The sequence below is a fragment of the Notamacropus eugenii genome, chromosome 1 (genome assembly GCF_028372415.1).
Source record: "Notamacropus eugenii isolate mMacEug1 chromosome 1, mMacEug1.pri_v2, whole genome shotgun sequence".
Classification (NCBI taxonomy): domain Eukaryota; kingdom Metazoa; phylum Chordata; class Mammalia; order Diprotodontia; family Macropodidae; genus Notamacropus; species Notamacropus eugenii.
In genome coordinates, this window is record NC_092872.1 from 325,643,123 (window position 1) to 325,667,153 (window position 24,031).

Below are 24,031 nucleotides of genomic sequence, written 5' to 3' on the forward strand. Positions count from 1 at the left end.
GGAAATTGCTCAGTAATTTTCTTTCTTTATTTTGGCTCTTCCCACTTTAGGTATCAGTACCATATTTGTGTCATAAAAAGAATTTGGAGTAGGACACCTTCTTCATCTATTTTCCCAAATAGTTTCTATAGTATTGGAATTGTTTTTAAAATGTTTGATAGAATTCACTTGTAAATCCATCTGGCCCTGGAGATTTTTTCCTAGGGAGTTCATTGATGACTTCTTCAATTTCTTTTTCTGAAATGGGATTATTTGAGTATTTTATTTCCTCTTCTGTTAATCTGGGTAATTTATATTTTTGTAAATATTCATTCATTTCACTAAGATTATCAAATTTATTGGCATACAACTGGGCAAAATAGCCTCTAATTTTTGTTTTAATTTCCTCTTTTTTGATGGTGAATTCACCCTTTTCATTTTTAATACTGGTAATTTGGTTTTCTTCTTTTTTTAAATCACATTAACCAAAGGTTTATCTATTTTGTTTTTTGTTTTTCACAATGCCAGCTCTTAGTTTTATTTATTAGTTCAATAGTTTTCTTAATTTCAGTTTTAGGAATCTCTCTTTTGATTTTTAGAATTTCTAATTTGGTATTTCATTTGGTATTTTTAATTTGTTCTTTTTCTAGCTTTTTTAGTTGCATCCCCAATTCATTTATTTCCTCTTTCTCTGTTTTATTCATGTAAGCATTTAGAGATATAAAACTTCCCTTATGAACCACTTTTGCAGCATCCCATAAGTTTTGGTATATTATTTCATTATTGTCATTCTCTTGGATGAAGTTATTGATTGGTTCTGTGATATGTCACTTGATCCACTTATTCTTTAGGATTAGATTAGTTTCCAATTTTTAGTTCTTTCCGTGGCCCTTTATTACATGTAATTTTTATTGTGTCATGATCTGAAAAGGATGCATTTAATGCTTCTGCCTTTCTGCATTGAATTATCAAGTTTTTATGCCCTAGTACATGGTCAGTTTTTGTGTAAGTGCCAGATATCACTGTTTAAAAAGGTATATTCCTTTCTATCCCCTTTCAGTTTTCTCCAGAAGTTTCTATAACTCTATTCACCTCCTTAATTTCTTCTTTGTTTATTTTGTGGTTAGATTTATCTAGTTTTGAGAGGGGAAGGTTGAGGTCCCCCACTAGTATAGTTTTGCTCTCTATTTCCTCCTGTAACCTCCATAGCTTCTCCTTTAAGAATTTGGATGCTATTACCACTTGGGCCATATATGTTTAGTAATGATATTACTTCATTGTCTATTGTACCTTTTAGCAGGATTCCTTCATTTTCTCTTTTAATTAGATCAATTTTTTGCTTTTGCTTTATCTGAGATTAGGATTGCTACTCCTGCCTTTTTTGCTTCAGCTGAAGTATATCTGCTCCAACATTTTACCTTCACTCTGTGTGTATTCTTGTATTTCTTGTAAATAGCATATTGTAGGATTATGGTTTTAAATCCACTCTGCTGTCCACTTCCATTTTATGAGAGAGTTCATTCCAGTCACATTCACAGTTATGATTTACTATCTGTATCTTTCTATCCTATTTTTCCCCCACTTTATGCTTTTCTCTCTCCCTTTCCCTCTTCACTAGAGTTTTGCTTTTGACCGTCACCTCCCTCTCTCTGTCTGCCCTCCTTTCTATCTGCCCCCTCCCTTTTTTCCCTTTTCCCTTACTACTTCTTTCCTCCCTTTTCTTTCTCCTTCCCCCTCCTACTTCCTATGGGATACATTAGACTTCTGAGTATGTTATTCCCTCTTTGAGCCAAATCTTATGAGAGTAAAGTTCAGAGAATGCTAGAGAATCAAGTAAAAAACTACCTGAAATAATAATAAATGACTTTAGCATAGTTGCAAGATATAAAATAAAACCACATAAATCATCGGCATTTCTACATATTACTGACAAAGCCCAACAGCAAGAGATAGAAAGAGTAATTCCATTTAAAGTTACTGTAGATATTTTAAAATATTTGGGAGTCTACCTGCCAAGACAAACCAGGAACATAATTACAAAAACACTTTTCACACAAATAAGTCAGATTCAAATAATTGGAAAAATGCCAATTTCTCATTGGTAGGATAATAAAAATGACAATTCTACCTCAATTAATTTACTTAGTGCCATACCAAACTACCAAAAATTATTTTATAGAGCTAGAAAAAATAATAAAATTCATCTGGAAAAACAAAAGGTCCAGCATATCAAGGGCATTAAGAAAAGAAATGCTGGCCTAACTGTACCAAATTTTAAATTATAAAGCAGCAATCATCAAAACTGCTTGGTACTAGCTAAGAAATAGAGTGGTGAATCAGTGAAATAGGTTTGGTACACAAGACACAGTAGTCATGAATATACTAATCTACTGTTTGATAAACCCAAAGACTCCATCTTCTGGGATAAGAACTCACTATTTGACAAAAACTGTAGGGAAAACTGGAAAATAGTATGGCAGAAGCTAGGCATAGACCAAAATAAACTCAAAATGGGTACATGGTTTAGGTATAAAGGCTGATACTATAGGCAGAGTAGGAGAGCAAGGAATAGTTTACCTGTAAGATTTATGAAGAAGAGAAAAATTTATGCAAAATCCATAATTTTGATTGCATTAAATTGAAAAGTTTTTGCATAAACAAACCAAGTGAAAACAAGATTAGAAGGAAAGCAGAAAGCTGGAAAACAATTATTACAGCTAGTGTCTCTAATAAAGTCCTCATTTCTAAAATATATGGAGAACAAAGGCTATGTTTGCCAGTACTACTGTTTCTACTGCTGCTACTGCTACTGGCTTGCAAACTTCATTTTTCTTCATATACCTACTAGAGCCTTCCTTCCCAGCAAAGAAACTGCCCTGCATAGGTACCCTTCTCACTCCATCACTCACTTGGATCTGTGACACAAGATTACACAGGGCATGAAAAAGCTACCAGTTAGCACTTGCCCCTGTAATAGTGCCTTAGTTGTGAATCTGGGAGTATCCCTGTGCAGGTTTTAGACCTCCTCTTATCCTGGTATATAGCTTCACTCTGGGTAACCAGGTGATCCAAGTGTTGGCTGCTCCTGGCCCAACCCAATGGTATGGAGATCTTCCTGCCTGCCTATGCTGAGCTTGGCTGAACCAAATATTCACTGTGACTTTTTTTGGAACTCGGTATCAAAATTCAGTTTAGTGCATTTGCTTTTTTTCTCGCCATTTTGTGTTTTATTTTTCCCCAGTTTCATACAAAAACAATTTTCAATATTCATCTTAAAATTTGAGTTCTAAATACTCTCCCTCTTTCCCTGCTTCCTTCATTGAGATGGCAGCAGCTTGCTAAAGATTATATATGTGTCATCATACAAAACATTTTCGTATCAGTCATATTGTAGAAGAAAATATAGACCTCTCTTCCCCACCAAAAAAAAAGGAAAGAAAGCAAAAAAAAAATGTGCTTCAATCTGTATTCAGACCTCCTCAGTTCTTTCTGGGTGATGTTTTTCATCATAAGTATTTTCAAGTTGTCTTAGATTGATGTATTGATGAATTCACAGTTACGATATAGTCTTACAATACTGCTATTACTATGTACAGTGTTCTTCTGATTTTACTTATTTCACTTTGTTCATGTAAGTGTTTGTAGGTTTTTCAAAAATCATCCTGGTTGTAATTTCTTAAAATAGCATAACAGTATACTTTCTGGTGCATTTTCTAGATGTGTTAATAAGAGTTTGTGGAGAGGAGCTTCATTCTTTACTTCTTATCACTATCTTGGCAAAAGTTGCCTGTGCAAAATTGAATATTAGCCAAATCAATAGATAATTAAGTGAAAAATCTGTTGAAGAAAATAATAAAGCATCTCAAAATTAAAATGCTATTTTTATTATTTTTTATTTTATTTTTTATAATTTATTTATTTTTAGTTTTCAACATTCATTTCTACAAGATTTTGAGTTCCAAATTTTCTCCCCATCTCTTCCCTCCCTGACCCTGAAACACTGTGCATTCTGATTACCCCTTCTCCTAGTCTGCCCTCCCTTCTATCACACCCCTCCCTTCCCTTATCCCCATCTTCTCTCTTTTCTTGTAGGGCAAGATAGATTTCTATACCCTGTTACCTGTATTTCTTATTTCCCAGTTACATGCAAAAGCAATTCTCAGCATTCATTCCTTAAACTTTGAGTTCCAACTTCTCTCCTTTCCTCCCTCCCCACCCATCCCCACTGAGAAGGCAAGTAATTCAATATAGGCTATGTATGTGTAGTTTTGCTAAAGACTTCCATAATAGTCATGTTGTGAAAGACTAATTACATTCCCCTCCATCCTACCCTGTCCCCCATTTATTCTATTCTCTATTTCGACCTTGTCCCTCCCCTAAAGTGATTACTAATTACTCCCACTTCCCATTTGCCCTCCTTTCTATCATTCCCCCCACCCCACTTATCCTCTTCTCCCCCACTTTCCTGTAGTGTAAGATAGATTTTCATACCAAATTGAGTGTCCATGTTATTTCTTCCTTAAGCCAAATGTGAAGAGAGTAAGCTCACTTCTTCCCTCTCACCTGCCCCATTTTTCCCTCCATTGAAAAAACTTTTTCTTGCCTCTTTTATGAGAGATAATTTGTCCCATTCCATTTCTCCCTTTCTCCTCCCAATATATTCCTCTCTCACACTTTAATTTTATTTTTTAGATATCATTTCTTCCTATTCAACTCACCCTGTGCCTTCTGTCCAACTGCCAAATACTGAGAAAAGTTTCAAGAGTTACAGATATTACCTTTTCATGCTTCTCTTGATTCTTGTGCTTGAAAGTCAGATTTTCTATTCATCTCTCATCTTTTCATCAAGAATGCTTGAAAGTCCTCTATTTCATTGAATGACAGTTTTTTCCCCTGAAGTATTATACTCAGTTTTGCTGGGTAGGGGATTCTTGGTTTTAATCCTAGTTCCTTTGACTTTTGGAATATCATATTCTAAGCCCTTCGATCCCTTAATGTGGAAGCTGCTAGATCTTGTGTTATCCTGACTGTATTTCCACAATACTCAAATTGTTTCTTCCTGGCTGCTTGCAATATTTTCTTCTTGACCTGGGAACTCTGGAATTTGGCTACAATATTCCTAAGAATTTTTCTTTTGGGATCTGCCATGGATCCAGACCCCGAGGCCTGCTCTGGGCCTGTTTCTGCTGGTGCCCCACAGCCACGCTGGGCTCTGTCCACGACCAGTGTGATAGACCTCACCTGTTGGCCTTCCAGGGTGCCTTGGGCTGGAAATCTCTTTCACTGTGTTGTTTTGTGGCTTGTGCTGCTCAAGAATTTGTTTAGAGTCATAGAGGGGGAAGAGCTAAAGTAGGTTCATGTTTCTACTCTGCCATGTTAGCTCTGCCCGCCCCAATGCTATTTTAGTTTTACTTTTACTCTTTTGTTGTTGTTAGATTGGGACCTGGGATTCCCTTGGTGTAAGAAATTCACAGTAGGGAAATTCTATCAATCCAAATTATCAGCTGTTCTTAGAATCTCTTTTGAGTTGCTGAGAGATTTTAGAGGTTAATTGGCTTGAGAAACTCAGTACCTTACTCAGGGTGACCAGAAGTAGACTTTGAATCCAGGTTTGCCTGACTATGAGGCAGCTCTTCACTAGGCCATATTCCTATTTATAATTTGTTTCATGTTACTGTTGTCTCATCATATTCAGTATATAAATAAAGGACTAGAAAGAAAAGCTAATGGTTAAGCATGGAATTTAAGTGTTGTACAGTGAAGCTTTATATTTTATTAATTTTTACATTTTATAAGCTTTCAATACATGCTAATAATACTAGCAAACATTTGCATAACATGTACTATACTATTATTATTTCCATTTTACAAACGAGAAAACTAAGGCAAACAGAGGTTAAATGACCTGCCCAGGGTCACACAGCTAGTAAATGTCTTTGATTGGATTAGAACTCAGGTTGACTCCAAGAGATATTCTCATCCACTGGATAAATGGATTTAGCTTTCCTTTAATGATGTTTCTTGTAATTTCTGTTTAAATAACAATTGCAGGCTAGAATTCTGTTTAGTAGCTCTCTTACTTGTGAGGTATTTAAAAATAAGGAGTGAAACCTAAAAACACGTACCTTTTCTTTCAGTTTGATATATATTCATTTATAAAGTGATGTGTGTTTGAAGTGGATTTTCCTAATTAGTTTACATTAAAAATTGTCTAGATATGACCCACTGAGAGTAGTACTTAAATAAAGGGTGATCCTTTGTGAATTTCCTTGAGGAAGTTATTCCAGCACAAAAAAAAAATCATGGCCATAAACTGTGAAACAGAAGTGTGACCTTTAAAAAGTCAAGGAGATATAATTTCTGGATAATCTAATCATTTTATTAATAAGGCTAGCATGTTGAGGGCAGTGGCATTCTCCATTGCCAAAGACAATCATGGCTGCAGCTATGGCCTCTTTGCCCTTGGAAGAGGGTGATTACCACTGGAAGATTGATTAACAATTAATGAGAATGAATATTACAATGAGGGGCTGGATTATTCTCATGAAATTTGGTTATATCATTTACTTCTAAATTACCCACAGCCCCAGTTTTCTTTATTTTGTTGAAGAAGGGAAACTAGACACATGTGCTGCCTTAGTGTGGACAAATTTCTAGTGGCTATGCATTGTGCTGCAGTCCTGACAATGAGGGGAACAGCAATAATAAGACAAGTGTGATTCATAGCAGGACTTAATAACCTGAACATTTTTACTGCACGTGCTACTTTGAGCTTAGAGACCTGCTAGTGCTGATGTGAAACAATTCTGGGATTTTGCTGTGGTTGAGTTCGTCTAGATGGTAAGCATAAAGCATTGTTGTTATGCCAAGCTCAGGGCACAGCTTGCTTTCTGGGTCTTAGCTCTGGAAAACAGGGTGTCACCTATTAGTTTAAAAAAAGAGAGAGAGGGAGGGAGGGGTGATCTTGTCTTGGGGATCCTGATAGCACCTTTCATCATAAGCCCTTCAGAGTTGTCTTGGATCGTTGTATTGCTGAGCTAAGTTACTCACAGTAGATCATCATGTAATATTGCTGTTACTGTGTATAATGTTCTCCTGGTTCTGCTCGTTTCACTTAGCAAAAGTTCATGTAAGTCTTTCCAGGTTTTTGTGCAAGCATCCTCCTGGCCATTTCTTAAAGCACATAAGTATTCCATCATGATCATAAACAGCAACTTCTTGTTCAGCCATTCCCCAATTGATGGATATCCACTCAATTTCTAATTCTTTGCCACCACTAAAAGAGCTACTATAAATATTTGTGTGTGTGTGTGTATTTCCTTTTTTTAATCTCTTTGGGATGTAGACCTAATAGTGGTATTACTTGGTCAGAAGGTATGTATGCATGGTTTTTTAGCCCTTTGGACATTGTTCCTAATTGCTTTCCAGAATGATTGAATCAGTATACAACTTCATCAACAGTACATTAGTGTTTTAATTTTCCCATATCCTCTCTAATATTTGTCGTTTTCTTTTTCTGTCATTTTAGGCAATCTGATAAGTGTGTGGTGGTAGTTTAGGGTCATTTGAATTTGCATTCCTTTAATTAATAGTGATTTAGAACATTTTTTATATAACTATAGCTAGCTTTGATTACTTTATCTGAAAACTGCCTTTTTCATATCCTGTGACAATTTATCAATTGAAGAATGGCTCTTAATTTGGTTCAGTTTTATTTATGTTTGAGAAATGAAATCTTTATCAGAGAAACTTGCTATAAATTTCATTTTCATAGTAATAAATACCAATTATGTATTTCCATTTCTCCCCATTCATCTCTCTCTCTCCCTCCCCTCCTTTTACCATATCCATTCTCAAGTGTTTTGCTTCTGATTTTTACCTCCTCCAAACTACCCTGCCTTCTATTAGCCTTTCTTCTTTTCTCTTTTCCCCATTCCCCTCCTTTCCTGAATATTAAGATAGATTTCTATACCCAATTAATTGTGTATGTTATTGCCTCTGAGCCAATTACAATGAGAGTAAGATTCACATGCTCTCCTTTTTCATTCCCCCATTTTCCCCACTATTGTAAAAGATCTTTTACATCTCTTTTATGTCAGATAATTTACCTAATTTACCCCATTCTACCTCTCCCTTTCCCCTTATCCCAGTGCATTCTTCTTTCTCATCCTTTAATTTTTTTTAGATAATCATACCAGCATATTCAGCTCACATCTGTGCCTTCAGTCTGTGTATTACTGTCCTCCTTGTAACTGCCCTAATAAAGAGAAAGTTTTTAGGAGTTATGAGTATCATTTTCCCATGTAGGAATATAAACAGTTGAACCTTATTGAATACCTTGTGATTTCTCTTGCCTTTTTATCTCTTTATGCTTCTCTTGAGTCTTGTATTTGAAAATCAGATTTTCTATCCACCTCTGATCTTTTCATTAGGAGTGCCTGAAAGTCCTCTATTTCATTTGTTAACAGGATTTTACTGAGCCAGCCTCACGTGAGAATAATGCAACAACAGGCCAGTCAAAGTGCTAGTAATGAGGTAGCCATTTAATTAACTAGTTTCATTAAGAGGAACAGATTTCCAATTTGGGAATTCTCCTGAGCCAAATTCCACCTTGCTGAGGTGAAGGCAAATACATAAATTACAATGGGAAGGGACAGGTGAAGGTGGATTACAAACATTCCTATTTCCCAGGGCTTGATTGTTTTCCCGTGAGAATCCCAGAAGTAGAAGAGAATATAACAATTCTAGAGTCCTGTGGGAGCAGTATCGCTCAAGTCTTTGGGGGTCATTACTTGGTGGCACAAGACCAGAGTTCTGTGACAGGAACAGATTCTACAGTTCACTTCGCTGAAGGTTACGTAAGTACAAGAATACCAGTGATGGTGAGCATTTTCAAGGTTTGATTGATCATTTCAAGAAGCATTGTGAGCTGCTTACAAGAGAAGCAATTACAAAGAATCTAATCTGTTTGTATATTCATTACATATATCAATTATTATGAAAATCATGATTCCTTTCACACCAATTTCCCCTAAAGGCTTTTTATACTCTGTATTACTGGGTAGGTGATTCTTGGTTGTAATCCAGGCTCTTTTGCCCTCCAAAATATCGCATTCCAAGCCCTCCAATCCCTTAAAGTATAAACTGCTATATCTTGTGTTATCCTGACTATGACTCCACGATATTTGAATTCTTTTGGGCTGCCTGCAGTATTTTCTTCTTGAACTAGAAGCTCTGGGATTTGGCTACAATGTTCCTGAGAGTTTTCATTTGAAAATCCCTTTTAGGAGGTGATCAGTGGATTCTTTCCATTTCTGTTTTATCCTCTGGTTCTAAAATATCAGGGCAGTTTTCCTTGATAATTTCTTGGAAGATGTTATGTAGGCTCTACTTTTGATCATGACTTTCAGGTAGTCCAGTAATTTTAAAATTATCTCTCCTGCACGTATCTTACAGGTCCAGTGAGATATTTCACATTTTCTTCTATTTTTTTATTCTTTTGATTTGTTTGATGGTTGCTTGTCTCATAAAGTCATTAGCTTCCATTTGCCCAATTCTAATCTTTAAGGAATTACGTTTTCATCAGTGAACTTCTGTACTTTTTCCATTTGAACTTTTCCGTTTGTCCAGTTCTACTTTCTAAGGAGTTCTTCTCTTCAGGGAATTTTTGTATATCCTTTTTCATTTGGCCAGTTCTGTTCTTCAAGGTATTCTTCTCTTCATTGGATTTTTTTGTGGTAGGCCTGTTCTGTTTTTTAAGGTGTTATTTCAGTATTTTTTTGCGTCTCCTTTTACCAAGCTGTTTGTTGACTCTTTTTTCATGATTTTCTTATATCACCCTCATTTCTCTTCCCAATTTTTTCTCTACCTCTCTTACTTGATTTAAGAAAACTCTTTTTGAGCTCTTCCATAGCCTGGGATAAATTCATGTTTTTCTTTGGAAGCTTTGGATGTAGGAGTTTTGACTGTTGTCTTCTTCTGAGTTTGTGTTTTGATCTTTCCTGTCACTTTAGTAACTTTCTATAGTCAGGATCTTTTTCTGTTGTCTGCTTATTTTCTAGCCTATTTCTTGACTTTTAAAATCTCTGCTTAAGTGTGGCTTTGCTTCCAGAGTCTAGGTGGCTTGTCCCAAGCTTCACCTTTTTTGTCTGTTTTCAGAGATAATTCTGGAGACCTGTGAGTTTTCAGCTCTCTCAAGGTTGTGAGATGTATTTACTATGCACTGGTTTGTGAGAAACCACAAGAACTTTTTTCCGTTCTGGAACTGTGACCCAGATGCACATTCCCTTGTGGCCACAAGCTCTGGTGTGCTAGTGTTCCTCCCTGCTCTGGGACTGAGACCCAGGACTTGATCTAGATCTACGTATAGGCAATGCAACAGAGTCATACCCCTGGTGCCAGCAGAGGTACCCCTGTAAATCTCCTTCTAACCAGTCCTGCAACTCCCTTACCATCTCTTGGTTGAGAGTTCTGGAAACAGCCATTGCTGCCACTAATTCATCCTGGGGCCCAGTCTGCACTGGACTGGACTCCACTCTCATCCTGGTGCAACACATCTTTCCTGGTGACCTAAGTTGTCCTGGGCTGGAAAATTGTTTCACTCCATCTTTTTGTGAGTTCTGCCACTCTGGAATTTGTTTCGAGTCATTATTTAAAGGGATTTGGAGGGATTTGGGGGAGAGCTCAGGTTTTTATTCTGCCATCTTTTTTTTAGTTCTGCCCTCCCTGAACTAAACCCTTCATATCTTAAGGAGAAAATGCTGACCAGTTGACCATTTTAGGGGAAGACAGAACAACTGAAATTGTTTAAATTTGCATCAAGGGTTCTTTGAGAGATGAAGGAAGAGGTGCTTGATTATAAGAGTGGTAACACTGGAATAGTTACTAAGAAGCATTAAGGAATCTACCAGCAGAAAGAATTTTAATAATAGGATTAACAACCAGTTGCCCTGGAGGTTAGAGCAAGTCAGTGGCCAGGAGCCAAAGAACTGGATCAGGCAGTCTCTTCTGGTTTTATCAGCTCAGGCACTTAACTTACTACATGACCATTGGCAAGTCTCTTAACCTCTGTGAACCTCAATTCCTTCATTTTTAAAATAGGGGTGATCTTACTTGCAGTACCTACTTACAGGGGTATTGAGAAAAGCAGTGTTTAAACCTTTAAGCATTGTAGGAAGAATGTTGCTGTGATTCATTTTATTCCCTTTGAGTTTTCCTTTGTGGCACCCTCCAGAGCCATGCTGTTTTTCCATTGGTTGCAGAAAACTGTTGTACTTATATTTATCTCTCCCTTTTATTCCTTTCGCCCCTGATGTTTTCAGTCTAAAACAGTGGTAACAGAGGAGATTGAAACAGCTCAAAGGAAACACAGGATGCGCAAATTTAGGTTGTCCACCTCAAATATTCACACCACCTATTTTTGCCCAATCTGTGAGTGCATTCTGAACTCATATTGGTCTAATAAGCCACAATTGGACACGTTGAAACTTGACTGTAGCATAGTGATGTCATTTTGGTCCTCTTTGAGAATGAAGGACAACCACCAGCTAGCCAGGTAGATATGAATCCTGATGTAATTTTGAAGTCTGTACTAGTTAAATGGGAAAAGGGATAAGTTGATTAAAAGATTTACATTTAGAATTTATATTCATTAATATGGAGTTAAAGATTTCAGGGTTTTGATCAGGGAATCCAGTCCTAGTTCAATAGTATATTATCTCCCTAACAAAGTTACAGATACTTATAGTTCCTTCACTACGAACAGCTATTCAACAACTCCTAGAGAGCTGAAAAAGATAACAAAAGATTTAGAAAATCATTAGGGTGAAGATGGAGGATTTGATAGGTTGCTTTTCCACTTCGCCAATGGACTAGGACAAAAGACATTATATTATGTTTGATAATTGATCTTCAAGGTAAATTCTCTTATCCTTAGCTGTGAATCTGATGGATGTTTTTATTAAGGCACAAGGAACCTGCCCTGGCAGCTGTTGCTGTTTGTTGATATGGTGGTGGGGAGGATTATTTAAGGAAATAATTTTATTAATTTTCTGAATGTGGAGTTGTATCACTAAGGCAAATCAATATTCACAGCACCAATATGACTATGCCAGTGTAGTTCTGAATCACAAAGTATAACAGACTCTCCATATAGAAGGCAGAAGAAAAACATTTATTCAGACACCTGAAAGCCACATCTCAACACAGAAAGCCAAATTCGTCTTAGTAATCAAGAAGTCAATACACATTAACACTGCAGGGTACTATTCCCAAGACTTCCACCGCCCCACACCCCACCCCCTTCCCCAGGAGCCTTCCCGCAAACACTCAAAACACTAGCTTTGCCTGCCAGTGTCCTCTCCTCCACCCTAACTGCTCTAAGCAACTTCCTCCCAACTCTGCTCCACTCTTCCTGTTCCATCCGTTCTGCAAGCTCTTCCTACTACATGTGACTTAGGCTTCCAGGTGATTTAAGCAGGTCACATAGGCCTATTAATGGGTAAGAAAGATCTTCAAATTAAGCAAAAAAATAGGTTAACAATGCAGAAGTGGAGAAAATATATGAAAAAATGTAGTATTTAAAGACTTTAATTGCTCCTATACTATTTCTTGGGAGCTAATAAAACTTAGTAAACAAGTATGCTGTTGCTGAAATTATGTAGAATAGCACTGATTGTTTCTTTAGTACCAGAGTTGTTTGCTTGGCCTTGCAGGATGGTTATTCACCTAACTGCTCAAGTACTATTTTTAGGCACTTAGGTAAGTAGAGTGTGGGTTTTTTTGGTCACTTTTACGTTAATGTAATCTTTCATGTCATATAATTAAGATTTGAAAGACAAAATAGTGTTAACAGATAGAGTTAGTTTCACACTCAGTAAGATTTGAGTTCATGTGCCAAGACACATGGGCACAGTGACCCTAGGTAGGTCATTTAACTTCTCAGTGCTTCAGGTAACTAAGTGATTGTAAGTTTCAAAGAAGACAGCAGTCTGCAGTAGTAGAACTAGTTCTTACGTACAGTTCCCTAAGCTATTGAATTCATAGGTCCAGTCAGACAGCAGCAATAATGACATGCTATTGAAAGTGCATACATTGTTCTAGCTTAAAATCTCCACTTGAAACCTTAAATTTTTAAAAAAGTTATTTCAATGCCATTGCATCTTTAACGTGTATTTCATGTATAGGAACAACACGTAACATTGTAGTTACTTTGTTTATTGTTTCTAAGAAGCAGAATGCTGAAATTATCTATTCTTTGATTTATTATGTTTCTAGAAAGTGACAAAATACCAGTAATGCGTGGACAGTGGTTCATTGATGGTACTTGGCAGCCACTAGAAGAGGAAGAAAGCAATTTAATTGAACAAGAACACCTTAAGTGTTTTAAGGGTCAACAGATGCAAGAAAATTTTGATATTGAAGTGTCAAAACCCATGGATGGAAAAGATGGTAAGACCAATTCAGTTTCTTTACCTCATAACGTGTTCTTTCTGTGATCCAAATAAAATCTTGAAATGTTCTAGCATCACCACTTCATGGTGTAGGAGACAGTACTTGTTTTAGTATAAGAACTCTTATTTACGTACATTTGCTTATTACCTACAAACTGCTGTGAATTAAAATTAATTAAAATTTACTGCTTAGGTAATAATAGAACTTCTGTAATATATTGCAGTATGAAATTTGTTATGACATGGGCCTTGTTTTAATCTTTTTATCGAGGGGAATTTTTATTGGAGGTACAGAAGGACTTCATTACAGTACAGTTTCACCTGCCTAATAGCATCATATAGGGTTAGTTTTCTTTCAGTTGATCAGGTTTTTTATTCTACTAGTATAGAATATGGTAGACATAACTTTTTAATAGTTGAAATAGTTTACTACTTTTATTGAGCTATCTTAATATTTAATATATTTGCAAAGTAGAGTGTTTATAATATAAGAATTTCTAATATTTAATTTTATAACCTAGATGGTCTTAACTTGGATAAAAATTTTGATAACTTAGCAAAATACAAGTCTTTTCTATAGCAGTGTTTAAAATACTTCTATTCTATTATTACTGCAGGCAGTGGAATCAGCTATGCTGGTAAGTATAACAGAACAGGTAGATTAATATCTTATAGATTTCTTTAATATTGTTTTCTTGAAGTGTTTCTTCATCCATGCTTGCCTTTTTTTGGGAGGTTCTCTTTTAAAACCTACACTGTAAGTATAAAATACACATACCAATAAAACATCTTCTCTCAAAAACCAACAAAAAAGCCCCAGTATTGGTTAAGCAGAAATTAACCTCGTAATTGAGTTATTAAAATTAATGATTAAAATCAATGATGCACAAACATTAAAACAGCATTGATTTTAACTTGTTTTCCCCGGCCCAAAATTGTTGCAAGAATCATCATTGTTGCAAGAATTTTGGGTGGAGGAGGGAGGGGGCGCCATGAGGAGAGGGAAGTGGGATTAATCATAAATTAGGGAGCAGCATGATTCACAATACAATGTTTAAGTTTAAAATGCCATTAATAGCAACTTGATAGTAATTTTTCTGTAACTCTGTGGAAGGTGATTTTTGTCATTTTAGCTTCAAACATTTAGCTAATGTGTTGTATTTAGCTTCTTTTCAGTTGTCTTAAGCTTGAGTTGAAGAAAAGTAACTTACACCCTCGATAGTTTTTGCTTACTCCATATTGTCAGTGTTGTGATTTCAATATTAAGTTTTGAGGATTAAGTGGAAGCTGGATGTTTCAATGTGAGGTGAATATAGGTTAAATCTCAGTAAATGCTATTACAAAGAAGAAGTTCTTTATGTAGTAGCCATTTCTGTGTTCCAGCAGATAGGCCATAAAAATAATGCTTGGTTGACCTGAATACAGCTTGTCATATGCCATCATCTTCTATAATAAGTGCTTTCTTTGATACTGCTTAATTTTAGTCATTCTGGAGTTAAAAAGGCCAACATTTTTTTTTCCTTTTTGATGTTTTATTAATGCATTTTTTTTGTACCACAATAATTTTCCAAAACTCCTCTCCAAAACTGCTCACCTATGAAATAAAAACCTGTTAAGTAAAGCCTCCTGATACAGGGACTTTGACTGACAGAATATACAGTATTTATTACCTGTCCCATCATTTCTCTATCAAGAGGAAAGAAAAATATTCCAACATCAGTTGTCTAGAATGAGTATTGGTAATTTTATCTTGTTTTTGTTTTTTTGTAGTGTTGTCTTCACTTAATATATGTCAGTTATTCTTCTAGTTTTACTCTTCTCGCTTTACATAATGTTATAGAAGTATTCCCATATTTTTCTGAATTCTTCATATTTTTTGTGGCACAATAGTATTTAGTGAAATTAATATACCATAGTTTATTCAGCCATTATCCAGTCAATGGGTACCCATATTTTGATCCTGGTTTTTAACTACTGGGAAAAGAGGACAATATGTTTTCATCATGAAAGAGTTTCAGTGCTGTTTGGGAGAACTAAATGCTATTTTAAAAAAATAAAATGCCATCAATGCACCTCTACTCTTCTACCTTTAAAAATCTTGTTTTCATGCTTTACTTGCATGTCTCTCATTTCTCTTCCCAGTTTTTCCTCCACCTCTCTAACTTGATTTTCAAAATTCTTTTTGAGCTCTTCCATGGCCTGAGCCCATTGGGTGGGCTGGGACACAGAAGCCTTGATTTCTATGTCTTTGCCTGATGGTAAGCATTGTTCCTCCTCATCAGAAAGGGGGGAAATACCTGTTCCCCAAGAAAGTATCCTTCTATAGTCTTATTTTTTTTCCCTTTTCTGGGTATTTTCCCAGTCAGTGACTTGACTTCTTGAGTATTCTCTTCACACCCACTTTGCCTCCAGATCTTCCCAGCCAGTGCTTGGGATCTGAGATTCAAATGCTGCTTCCAGTCTCAGGGCTTTGGGCGGGTGCGGGGCTGCTACTCAGTGTGAGATCAAGTTCAGGTGCTCAGGTGGGGGCAGGGGGGGGGGGCTCAGTTCCCTTAGGGGGTTTATGCAGAAACCTTCCACAATGGATCTGGGCTCCTGCCTGCTCTGGGAGCCTTGTCTGCTGCCGCCTCCGCTGCTGCCTCCCAAGGGGGCCTGAGTTATGGGGGCACCCCACTCCCCTCTTGGCAAGCCGAGAAGACCCTCTCACCAACCTTTGGGGCCCGCGGGTGGAGGGACCCGCGTGGCCGCTGGAGATTCCATCCCTGAAGCCTGCTCAGATCCGCTCCTCTTGGTGCCGCGCGGCCAAGGCAGGGCTGGGCTTGGCTCCGGGTCCAGGGCGCAACAGACTTTTCGGGTCAGGTTTTCAGGTTCCTCTGGAACAGAAATCTCCTCTGCTCCATTGTTCTGTGGCTTCTGCTGCTCCAGAATTTGTTGGGAATTCTTCTTTACAGATATTTTATGGGCTGTGGGTTCAGAGCTAGCGTATGTGTGTCTTTCTACTCTGCCATCTTGGCTCCGCCCCCTACCTTTAAAAATCTTAATTTATCTAAGCAATACCATATAAACATTCAAGCTACCCCCACCCTGCAGAAACAGCAGCAGCAACAACAAAAAACTCACAATATACAGGAAGATCCAAGAACTTAGAGGAGGAAGGGGATAAATCTGAAAGTACAGGTCTTCTTTCTTCTACTTGATTGAAATCCTTTTTTTTTAAACTTGGTAATTCATTACAAGAAGGATAGATATCTGCTCTCTTAAAGCTTAGGTATTTCAGATTGGGAATGCGATGACTATAATATATCTTTCGCATGTATAGTCACCAGTATTTAAAAAGTTATCACAAACTTATCACACTGATAAAGTTAAAAGCTTTGTCAGTCTTTTGTTTATTGTGTGCTAATTACCTCTAGGAATTTGTATTTTCATTTTTCATTAGTTTGGTAAATTCAAACTTTTATTTCCTTCATTGAAAATCCAGCACAGTTTCATTTAACAATGGCAACAAATGATCCCTTTACATGCATAACAACTGATTTATCTGCCATTATAAGTTTAAGACATTCTAAATAAGGAATTATATGCTTTAGGAGAGAAAGTATTTTTGGTTTTAAACATTTATTAGACCTCAGAATTAAAATTGACCCTGTTTAGTTGACATCATCATATGTTGCTTTTGCTTTCTATTTCTTTTCTATTTAAAGAGAAAATACAAACTGCCTGCTCCAAGTACATGAATTTCCCATCAATACTATGTATCAGATATATAGTATATATATGTTTACTTTAAAGATATATGATATACATTGACTTTGTTCTTTGTACACTTTCTGGAGTAAAAATCCTTTAATACGTAATCCATATTGGAGTTGATATGAAACTATTTATGACTGATTAAAACCTAACCGTTGCTTTCATAAAAAGCATCTGAGTGCCTAGTTTGTATCTAACAGTGTGTTAAACATTGTGGAAAGAGAGGGATGAGGTAGACCAAAGAAGTAGTAGGTAAATAATACACATATGGATTAGCTTCAGAAAATTACGAAACTATGAATATAAAATAGTATAGAATAAACTGAATTCATAATTTATGAGTCAGCATAGTATAGTGGGAATGGTACTGGATTTGGAAGGCAGAAAACCCAGGTTCAAGTCCCACTTCTTACCGTCATTAACCGTGATCATCTTAGGCAAATCACTTGATGTCTGTGAGCCTCATGTTCCTCATCAGTGAAATTGGTACAATAATATTTGTACTGTCTACCTCAGAGAATTGTTGTGAGGAAAGCACTTTGTAAACTGTATGTGAACTATTTTGTACACACACACACACTCACACACACACACACTCACACACACACACACACACACACACACTCACAGAAGTGATACAAAATTAAGAGTAGTCACCATGGAATTTAATTAAATCGGTGAGGTTTTCTGAAAACAGCCTTAGAGATATGTTACGTTTTGTTTTCTAGAAGTCCATGTAAGTATCTTAAAATAAATTGTCTGTAAAATGAGTGTAATAATACTTATACCACATACTTCAGAAGACTGTTTTGAGGAAAGTACTTTGTCAACTGTAAAACACTTAAGTAAATAACCTTTTTTTTTTTTTATACTGAAGAGATATATAACAGAAGAGTAATCACAGTAGAATGTTTTTAAATGAATGTGATTTCCTGGAAATATATTAGTGACATTTTTGTTTGTTTTTTGTCAGTCTATAAAAGTATCTCAGAATCAGTTGTCAAGAATCTATCAAGAACATCTAATGATCTCTCTATTCAAAATATGTTATTAGGTATTATGAATGTGTATATGTATACATATATGTATGTATACCTATCTAGAGGTTTAAATATCTATATAGACATGCATGCATACACCCATATATAAATACACAGTTCTTTTCTTCAGATGTCTTACTTGATATAAAATACTCTCAGTTCTGTTTCCTTTAGGACTTTTCTCTGCTTTGGTTATTCAGGTTCACTTTTGCTCCCAAAGAAATTAGATTGCCCCCCTCAGTTGCTACAGATTTTCTTTTAATAGCTTCAGGGTAGTGTGCATAATATGGAGAGTGCAGTCTTGAAAGCATTAATTGAATAAAAGTAAAACTTTCATTTATATTTAAATCAGTGCTTCATTAAATATAATTCTCTATGAAAAGCACTGTATAGTTCTCTCTGAAAGGAATAATATTTGATTTGTTTTCATTTTTTTGCTACCAAGTTTAGAAAATGTTTATTTATAGAGATTTCATGTAAATGAAAACCTTGAAATCTGGGGAAATCTTACTGTTTTGAGGTCTTTGTGATAAAATCATTAATTTTTCATATTTAAGTATTTCAAGGATTCATTATTTCATCAATGTATTTGTCTTCATGAATTGTTATTACTAGAAAATCTCATGACTTGGGGGCCCCTCTTTGGTAACGAACTTTTTTGATCATAGTTAGACTAGTCTTTTGCCAAGTAATTAGTCTTTCTAGCTGTCAGATCTTGTGGTCCATTAATACAGTCTTTAAGGACCCAGAGCAACTTCTACATCATGATGAGAAATATGAAAAATATATAGCTAATTGGAATGATTGCCTTCCTACTTCATTCATGTTCTGATTATTGTTTCAGGTTCTTGATGTTTTATTCTTTTAGATACACTGTTTGTCTCTCCATACTCACTTTTCTAGGTATATGTAATTCTTTTCATGCCAGTTTCTCTTTTTCCCACATAAGATCTTGTATCTAGGAGCTGCTTCTATTTTCTGCTTTGCATTTAGCAGGCAAAGGGTTGGGTTTTTTGTTTGTTTGTTTAGGTTTGGTTAGGTTTTTTATTTTCACCTCTGAGGTCAGTCCTTAACTTCTTCATAATAAGTGGCAGACTTAAAATGAACAAATGTGTTACGGTTAGTGGTTGGAGTAAGTTAGGTTGTTGTTTTGAAGTGGGAAAGGAGGAAGGAGAGCTCTTTTGGTCAAATGATTAGTGCTTTTTCAGGGAAGGCAGCTTTGGTGAAGTCCTGAAAAATATACCATGAATTGCTAATAGCTCTCTTCTAAACTTATTTTAAATTAAAACCTTTTTTACTTTTAGTTCACAAATTAAAGAATTTTAGAGATTGAAGAGACTTAAACAACTTTTAATCCAACCTATACCTGAAAATGTCCCCATCAAGGAGTTACACAGCTTCTTATTGAAGAACTATAGTGAGAGGGCGTTACCTCTCAAGGCAGTCCATTTCACTTATTAAAACTCTAATTCTTAAGAAGTTTCTGACATAAAACTAAAATTTGCTTCTTTGCATCTTATTCCTAGTTCTGGCCTTCCCCATAACAACCCTGCGGTTAATTCAACATATTTATCATGTTTCCCCTGAGACTTCTTCTAGGTCAAACATCCCCAGTTACTTCAATTAGTGGTGCCAGTTCATGGTGCCAGGACACTTCATCATCCTTACTGCTCATCTTTGGATTCTCTCCCACTTATCAAGGTCTTTCTAGAGTGAAAAATAGTATGGCATAGTTTTCCAAAGGTGCTTTTTCCAGGTGACGGCAGAACTGTCACCTCCTTATTCTTAGAAGCTATGCCTCTTTTAATGCAACTCAAGATTGTATGTCTTCTGGCTAATCACACTACTGACTCATTGTGCTTGGGGTCCACTAAAACACAGAAATCTCTTTCTGACAAACTGCTGTCTAACCAAACCTCCCCATATTGTGCTTGTGAAATTAATTTTTTGAAACCAATGATGTACATTTATCCCTATTTTGTCCAAGTATCTTCAGTCAAGTAACTTAGACTGTTTTGGATCTTGTGTCATTCTCTATGTTAGCCATCTCTCCCAGGTTTATGTCATCTACCTATGATATAATAAGCATGCCTTTACTCAGATATTAATAAAAATCATATAACGATACAAAGTCAGAAGAGGTCTTTAGGGAAATATGCTAGAAACCTGATAAGTTGTTACTAATGACTTCTCTTTTGAGGCTAGTTAAAAAGCTTAATTATGTTATAATCTAGCCTTCATCTTTCCATATTTTCCATAAGAATATTATGAGATACTTTGTTAAAAGGTTTGCTGAAATCTAAATGACCTATGTATGTACAGTATTTCCCTGGACTACCAGCTTAGTATCCCTGACCAAAAAGGAAAGGAAGAAAGAAGGTTAGTCTGTGCCAACCTATTCTTGTTGAATCCATGTTGACTCTCTTTCCCCCTTTAAAAAAAAAGATAATCACTAAGTATTTTTTCAGTCACACGTTCTAGAATTATTCCAGGGAAGTCAAATTTTTAAAATTAGGATTATTTCCTATCTTGTAGACAATTTATATTGCTTCCTTTTTTGGTTTGAATACAAAACATTTTTCTCTGCCATTACAGTGGAGGGTTGAGGCAAGTTCATTAATTATTTAGAATGAAATTATCCTAAATGAATATATTGGGTTTGAGGAAAGGTAAAGCAAATAATTTTGAAGTGAAATTTGGAGTATGGAGGAGTAAGCTCCAATACTGAATATTTAGAAAATTTTTGAAGTTTGTAAAGTATATATGCTTATGTATCTTACATATCTTCTTCCACTCCCCTGCTCCCTTGGGCTCCCCACCAAAACCATATATTTTGGCAACGGCAGGGACTAAAAGAGGATAGGATATGAATGATGCCTTTAATTTTTAAAAGTCAATCACCATGGTTGCAAAGGCATCCTGAAAAATTAATTTTTATTATATTTTTTGTTAGTTTAAGATAGTTGCGTTATCTGGATATTTCTAATTAGTGTTTTTAAAATAAATAATGGAACTAAAAATGTGGATATAGTATTGTTTGTAATTTTAAATATTTTTAGTTGTGTGTTTTCAGGTTTGACTTAGAGAGACAATTTGATCTACCTTGACTACTTATCAAATTTTTTCAGTGAATATTTTTAAAGATAGCAATTTATTGATAATAGCTCCATCTCCAGTTACAAGTGATAGATCGTTTTCAATAACCGACCAGAAGGCACATGAAAGAAGAAACATTTTTAATGACAAAACTTAATTTCACTTGCATGTTTTCTCTTCCCTATTGTGATCAGTGTTATTCTTGTAATATTAATGCAATTATTTGTAGCTTTTTTTGTCATGGCTTTTGGCTTTTATGCATCTTAACAATGCTGTAGTTAGCTGTCTTAAGCTTCATAAGTTTCTACTTCTTTTAATGACCAAAAGTTTTGAGTAAAATTTAAGACTATATGTATAATATTGCACAATAGAATAATACTGGTTTTCATTTTTTTTGAGTTGTATCTAACCTTTCTTTAATGTCACTTTTAGATAGAAGGGAGTGAGGTTAAAAGTCTAATACCTAAACACCAATGTAAATTAAATTTCACATATTTTATAGTACAATAACTGAATATGTCAGAAATTACATTGTAAGGTCAGACTTAAGATGAATTTTAAAATTCTTATCTTTTGGTAATTATATCAAAAGAAACTTTACTAATGCTTGACTTTTAAGTTTTATTTACCTATTACCAAATATGATACATCCTTTTGCTGTTTGATTCATGTTTATGTGATGTCATTCTTGCCAGCATCTTTCATAGATCATGTGGTTTGCAGTTTGGTTTTCCATTTTTTGTTATGCCCTTTTGCTTATGTGGAACTGAAATACATATATTTTTTTGAAATACATATTTTAAAAATCTTTTAACAACTTGGCTAGTCTTGTGAAAAATAACTGTCCTTATCTACTGTACAAATGCTTCAGTGTACTTCAGTAACGCAAAGGGCACCCTAACAAAACTCATTTGGAAGCATCTCCATTTGCTCAGTAAAGCTTTTTGTTCAGATGTTTAAAATGTATCTGTTGAATTAATAACTTGTTTATCAGCTTTCTACTGGATCATTCATACATATTTGGTAAATGTAAATAACCTTAGTGGGTGGGTGGTGGGTAAGCATTTAAATCTTATAAAAGAGAATTTTGAACTATACATGAACACAGAAATGACATTCTTTTGTTTATGTGATGCAAAACTTCTAAATACAATAGACACATGGTTGTTTTTAGCTAAAGATTTTAGATGCCATGTTTATTTTTGGTTTTCTCGATGAAATCAGATGATATATTTGATAAACATTATGAGGATGTTCTTTTCTCTAGTTGTAATTTGATATTATGTAAATTAAGCATTTAAATAATGTTTGTCCAATATAATTCATCATTTCTATTGCCACTACAACAAAAGACAAAATAACACCCTCGTTTAAAATTTACTTTGAAGCTCAGTGTTTTTACTTTCTTAGTTGTCTACCACCTCCCTCCCTTCTCCCTCCCTTTGTTCAAATGGAGAGGATATAAGGAGAGTACAGATGCTGCATGTCTTAAACGAAAGCGTTCCCAAGGTACAGTAATTGTAGTTTGTTTTTTTTCTCCATGTAGTTATATTCCTGGCTTTTGGCATTCAGTTGTTTGTTTTGGTAATGTATTCTGAAAGATTCATTCTTCTGCTTTTTAGGCAAGTAATATGTGTTTAGGTTCTTAGGAATTAGTAGGTGCCTCCTGTCCTTTATGCTTTTTTAATCTATAGTTAATTAGCTGTAGAAATATTCATACATTTGTTAATAAGATGTATGTGAGCCAATGAGTTAACAACATTGAAGTTATTGAGTCATTTGGGTCAAAGTTACCTAAAGAGAAGCCAATTTTCATCATTCCCCCTAACAGTGCTAAACATATTGTTCTTGCATTTTCAATATTCTAAGTGTCAAAATATTTGCTACTAAAGATGTTTTACGTAAGAATTTACATTGGGTTAGAAAGTAATTTATGTTTCCCATTTGTTAAATCATTTTCTAAATGATTTTAATACAAAACTTTTAGAACAAAATATTGGAAAATTTTCTTTCATATACACAAGTCTGAGTTTTTCTGCCTATCCCTTCATTACAAATAAAAATATTACTGACACAGTTGTTTACATTAATTTAAACTTTGTCTTGTGCTCATTGCTAATAGCATCATTAGGCAGATTTTGTAAAACAAATGGAAAAAGTTGACTTTCACATATGAATGATTTTTTTAAAATTTCATTTGTTACAGTCATACCTAAGAATCATCTGCTTTCCCAGGAATTCTATGGGAATGTGACATATTAAAAACAAAGGCTTTTATGGTTGCAAATATTGACTCGGGGTGTATCTTTAAAGTTATGTAACGGGCTAGAAGTCAACTTTTTAAATTTATAATTCTTTTTTCCTTTTTTTTTTTTTTTTTGAGACTGGGTCTCCCTATCCTACATGGGATAAAAATGCATTGGCCTCTTCTGGGCTCAGTACCACTGCAGATCAGCATGTGAACTTTTACTTGCTCTGTTTTCAGTTTTGGCCAGTTTGCTCCTCAGTAGGCTATCCACTCTCTGAGTCTTACCATATTGATGCCAGACTTAGCGTAGACTGGTTGCAGCATACTGTAGCTCTGAACTTCTGAGCTCAAATGATCCGTATGCTTCAACCTTCCCAGTGTCCGGGATAAAAGTTGTGTGCCACTATACTTAGGCATGCATTCTTTATAGTGGAAATTTCATTCGTCAGACACTCAAGAGCTTA

At 35.4% G+C, this 24,031-nt stretch overlaps 1 protein-coding gene across 6 annotated transcripts in view; it reads left to right on the plus strand.

The window, feature by feature from the left end:
• DDHD1 (DDHD domain containing 1) overlaps positions 1–24,031 on the plus strand; it is a 133,591-nt gene that overhangs the window by 20,820 nt on the left and 88,740 nt on the right. For 2 of the 6 annotated variants that reach the window (XM_072629685.1, XM_072629689.1), the window contains exons 2-4: positions 13,255–13,428; positions 14,048–14,068; positions 22,730–22,828. In XM_072629685.1, coding sequence (XP_072485786.1) covers positions 13,255–13,428; positions 14,048–14,068; positions 22,730–22,828 — 294 coding nt within the window. The remainder of the gene's footprint in view (positions 1–13,254; positions 13,429–14,047; positions 14,069–22,729; positions 22,829–24,031) is intronic. The other 4 variants (XM_072629690.1, XM_072629688.1, XM_072629687.1 and 1 more) reach the window with 3 other exon arrangements.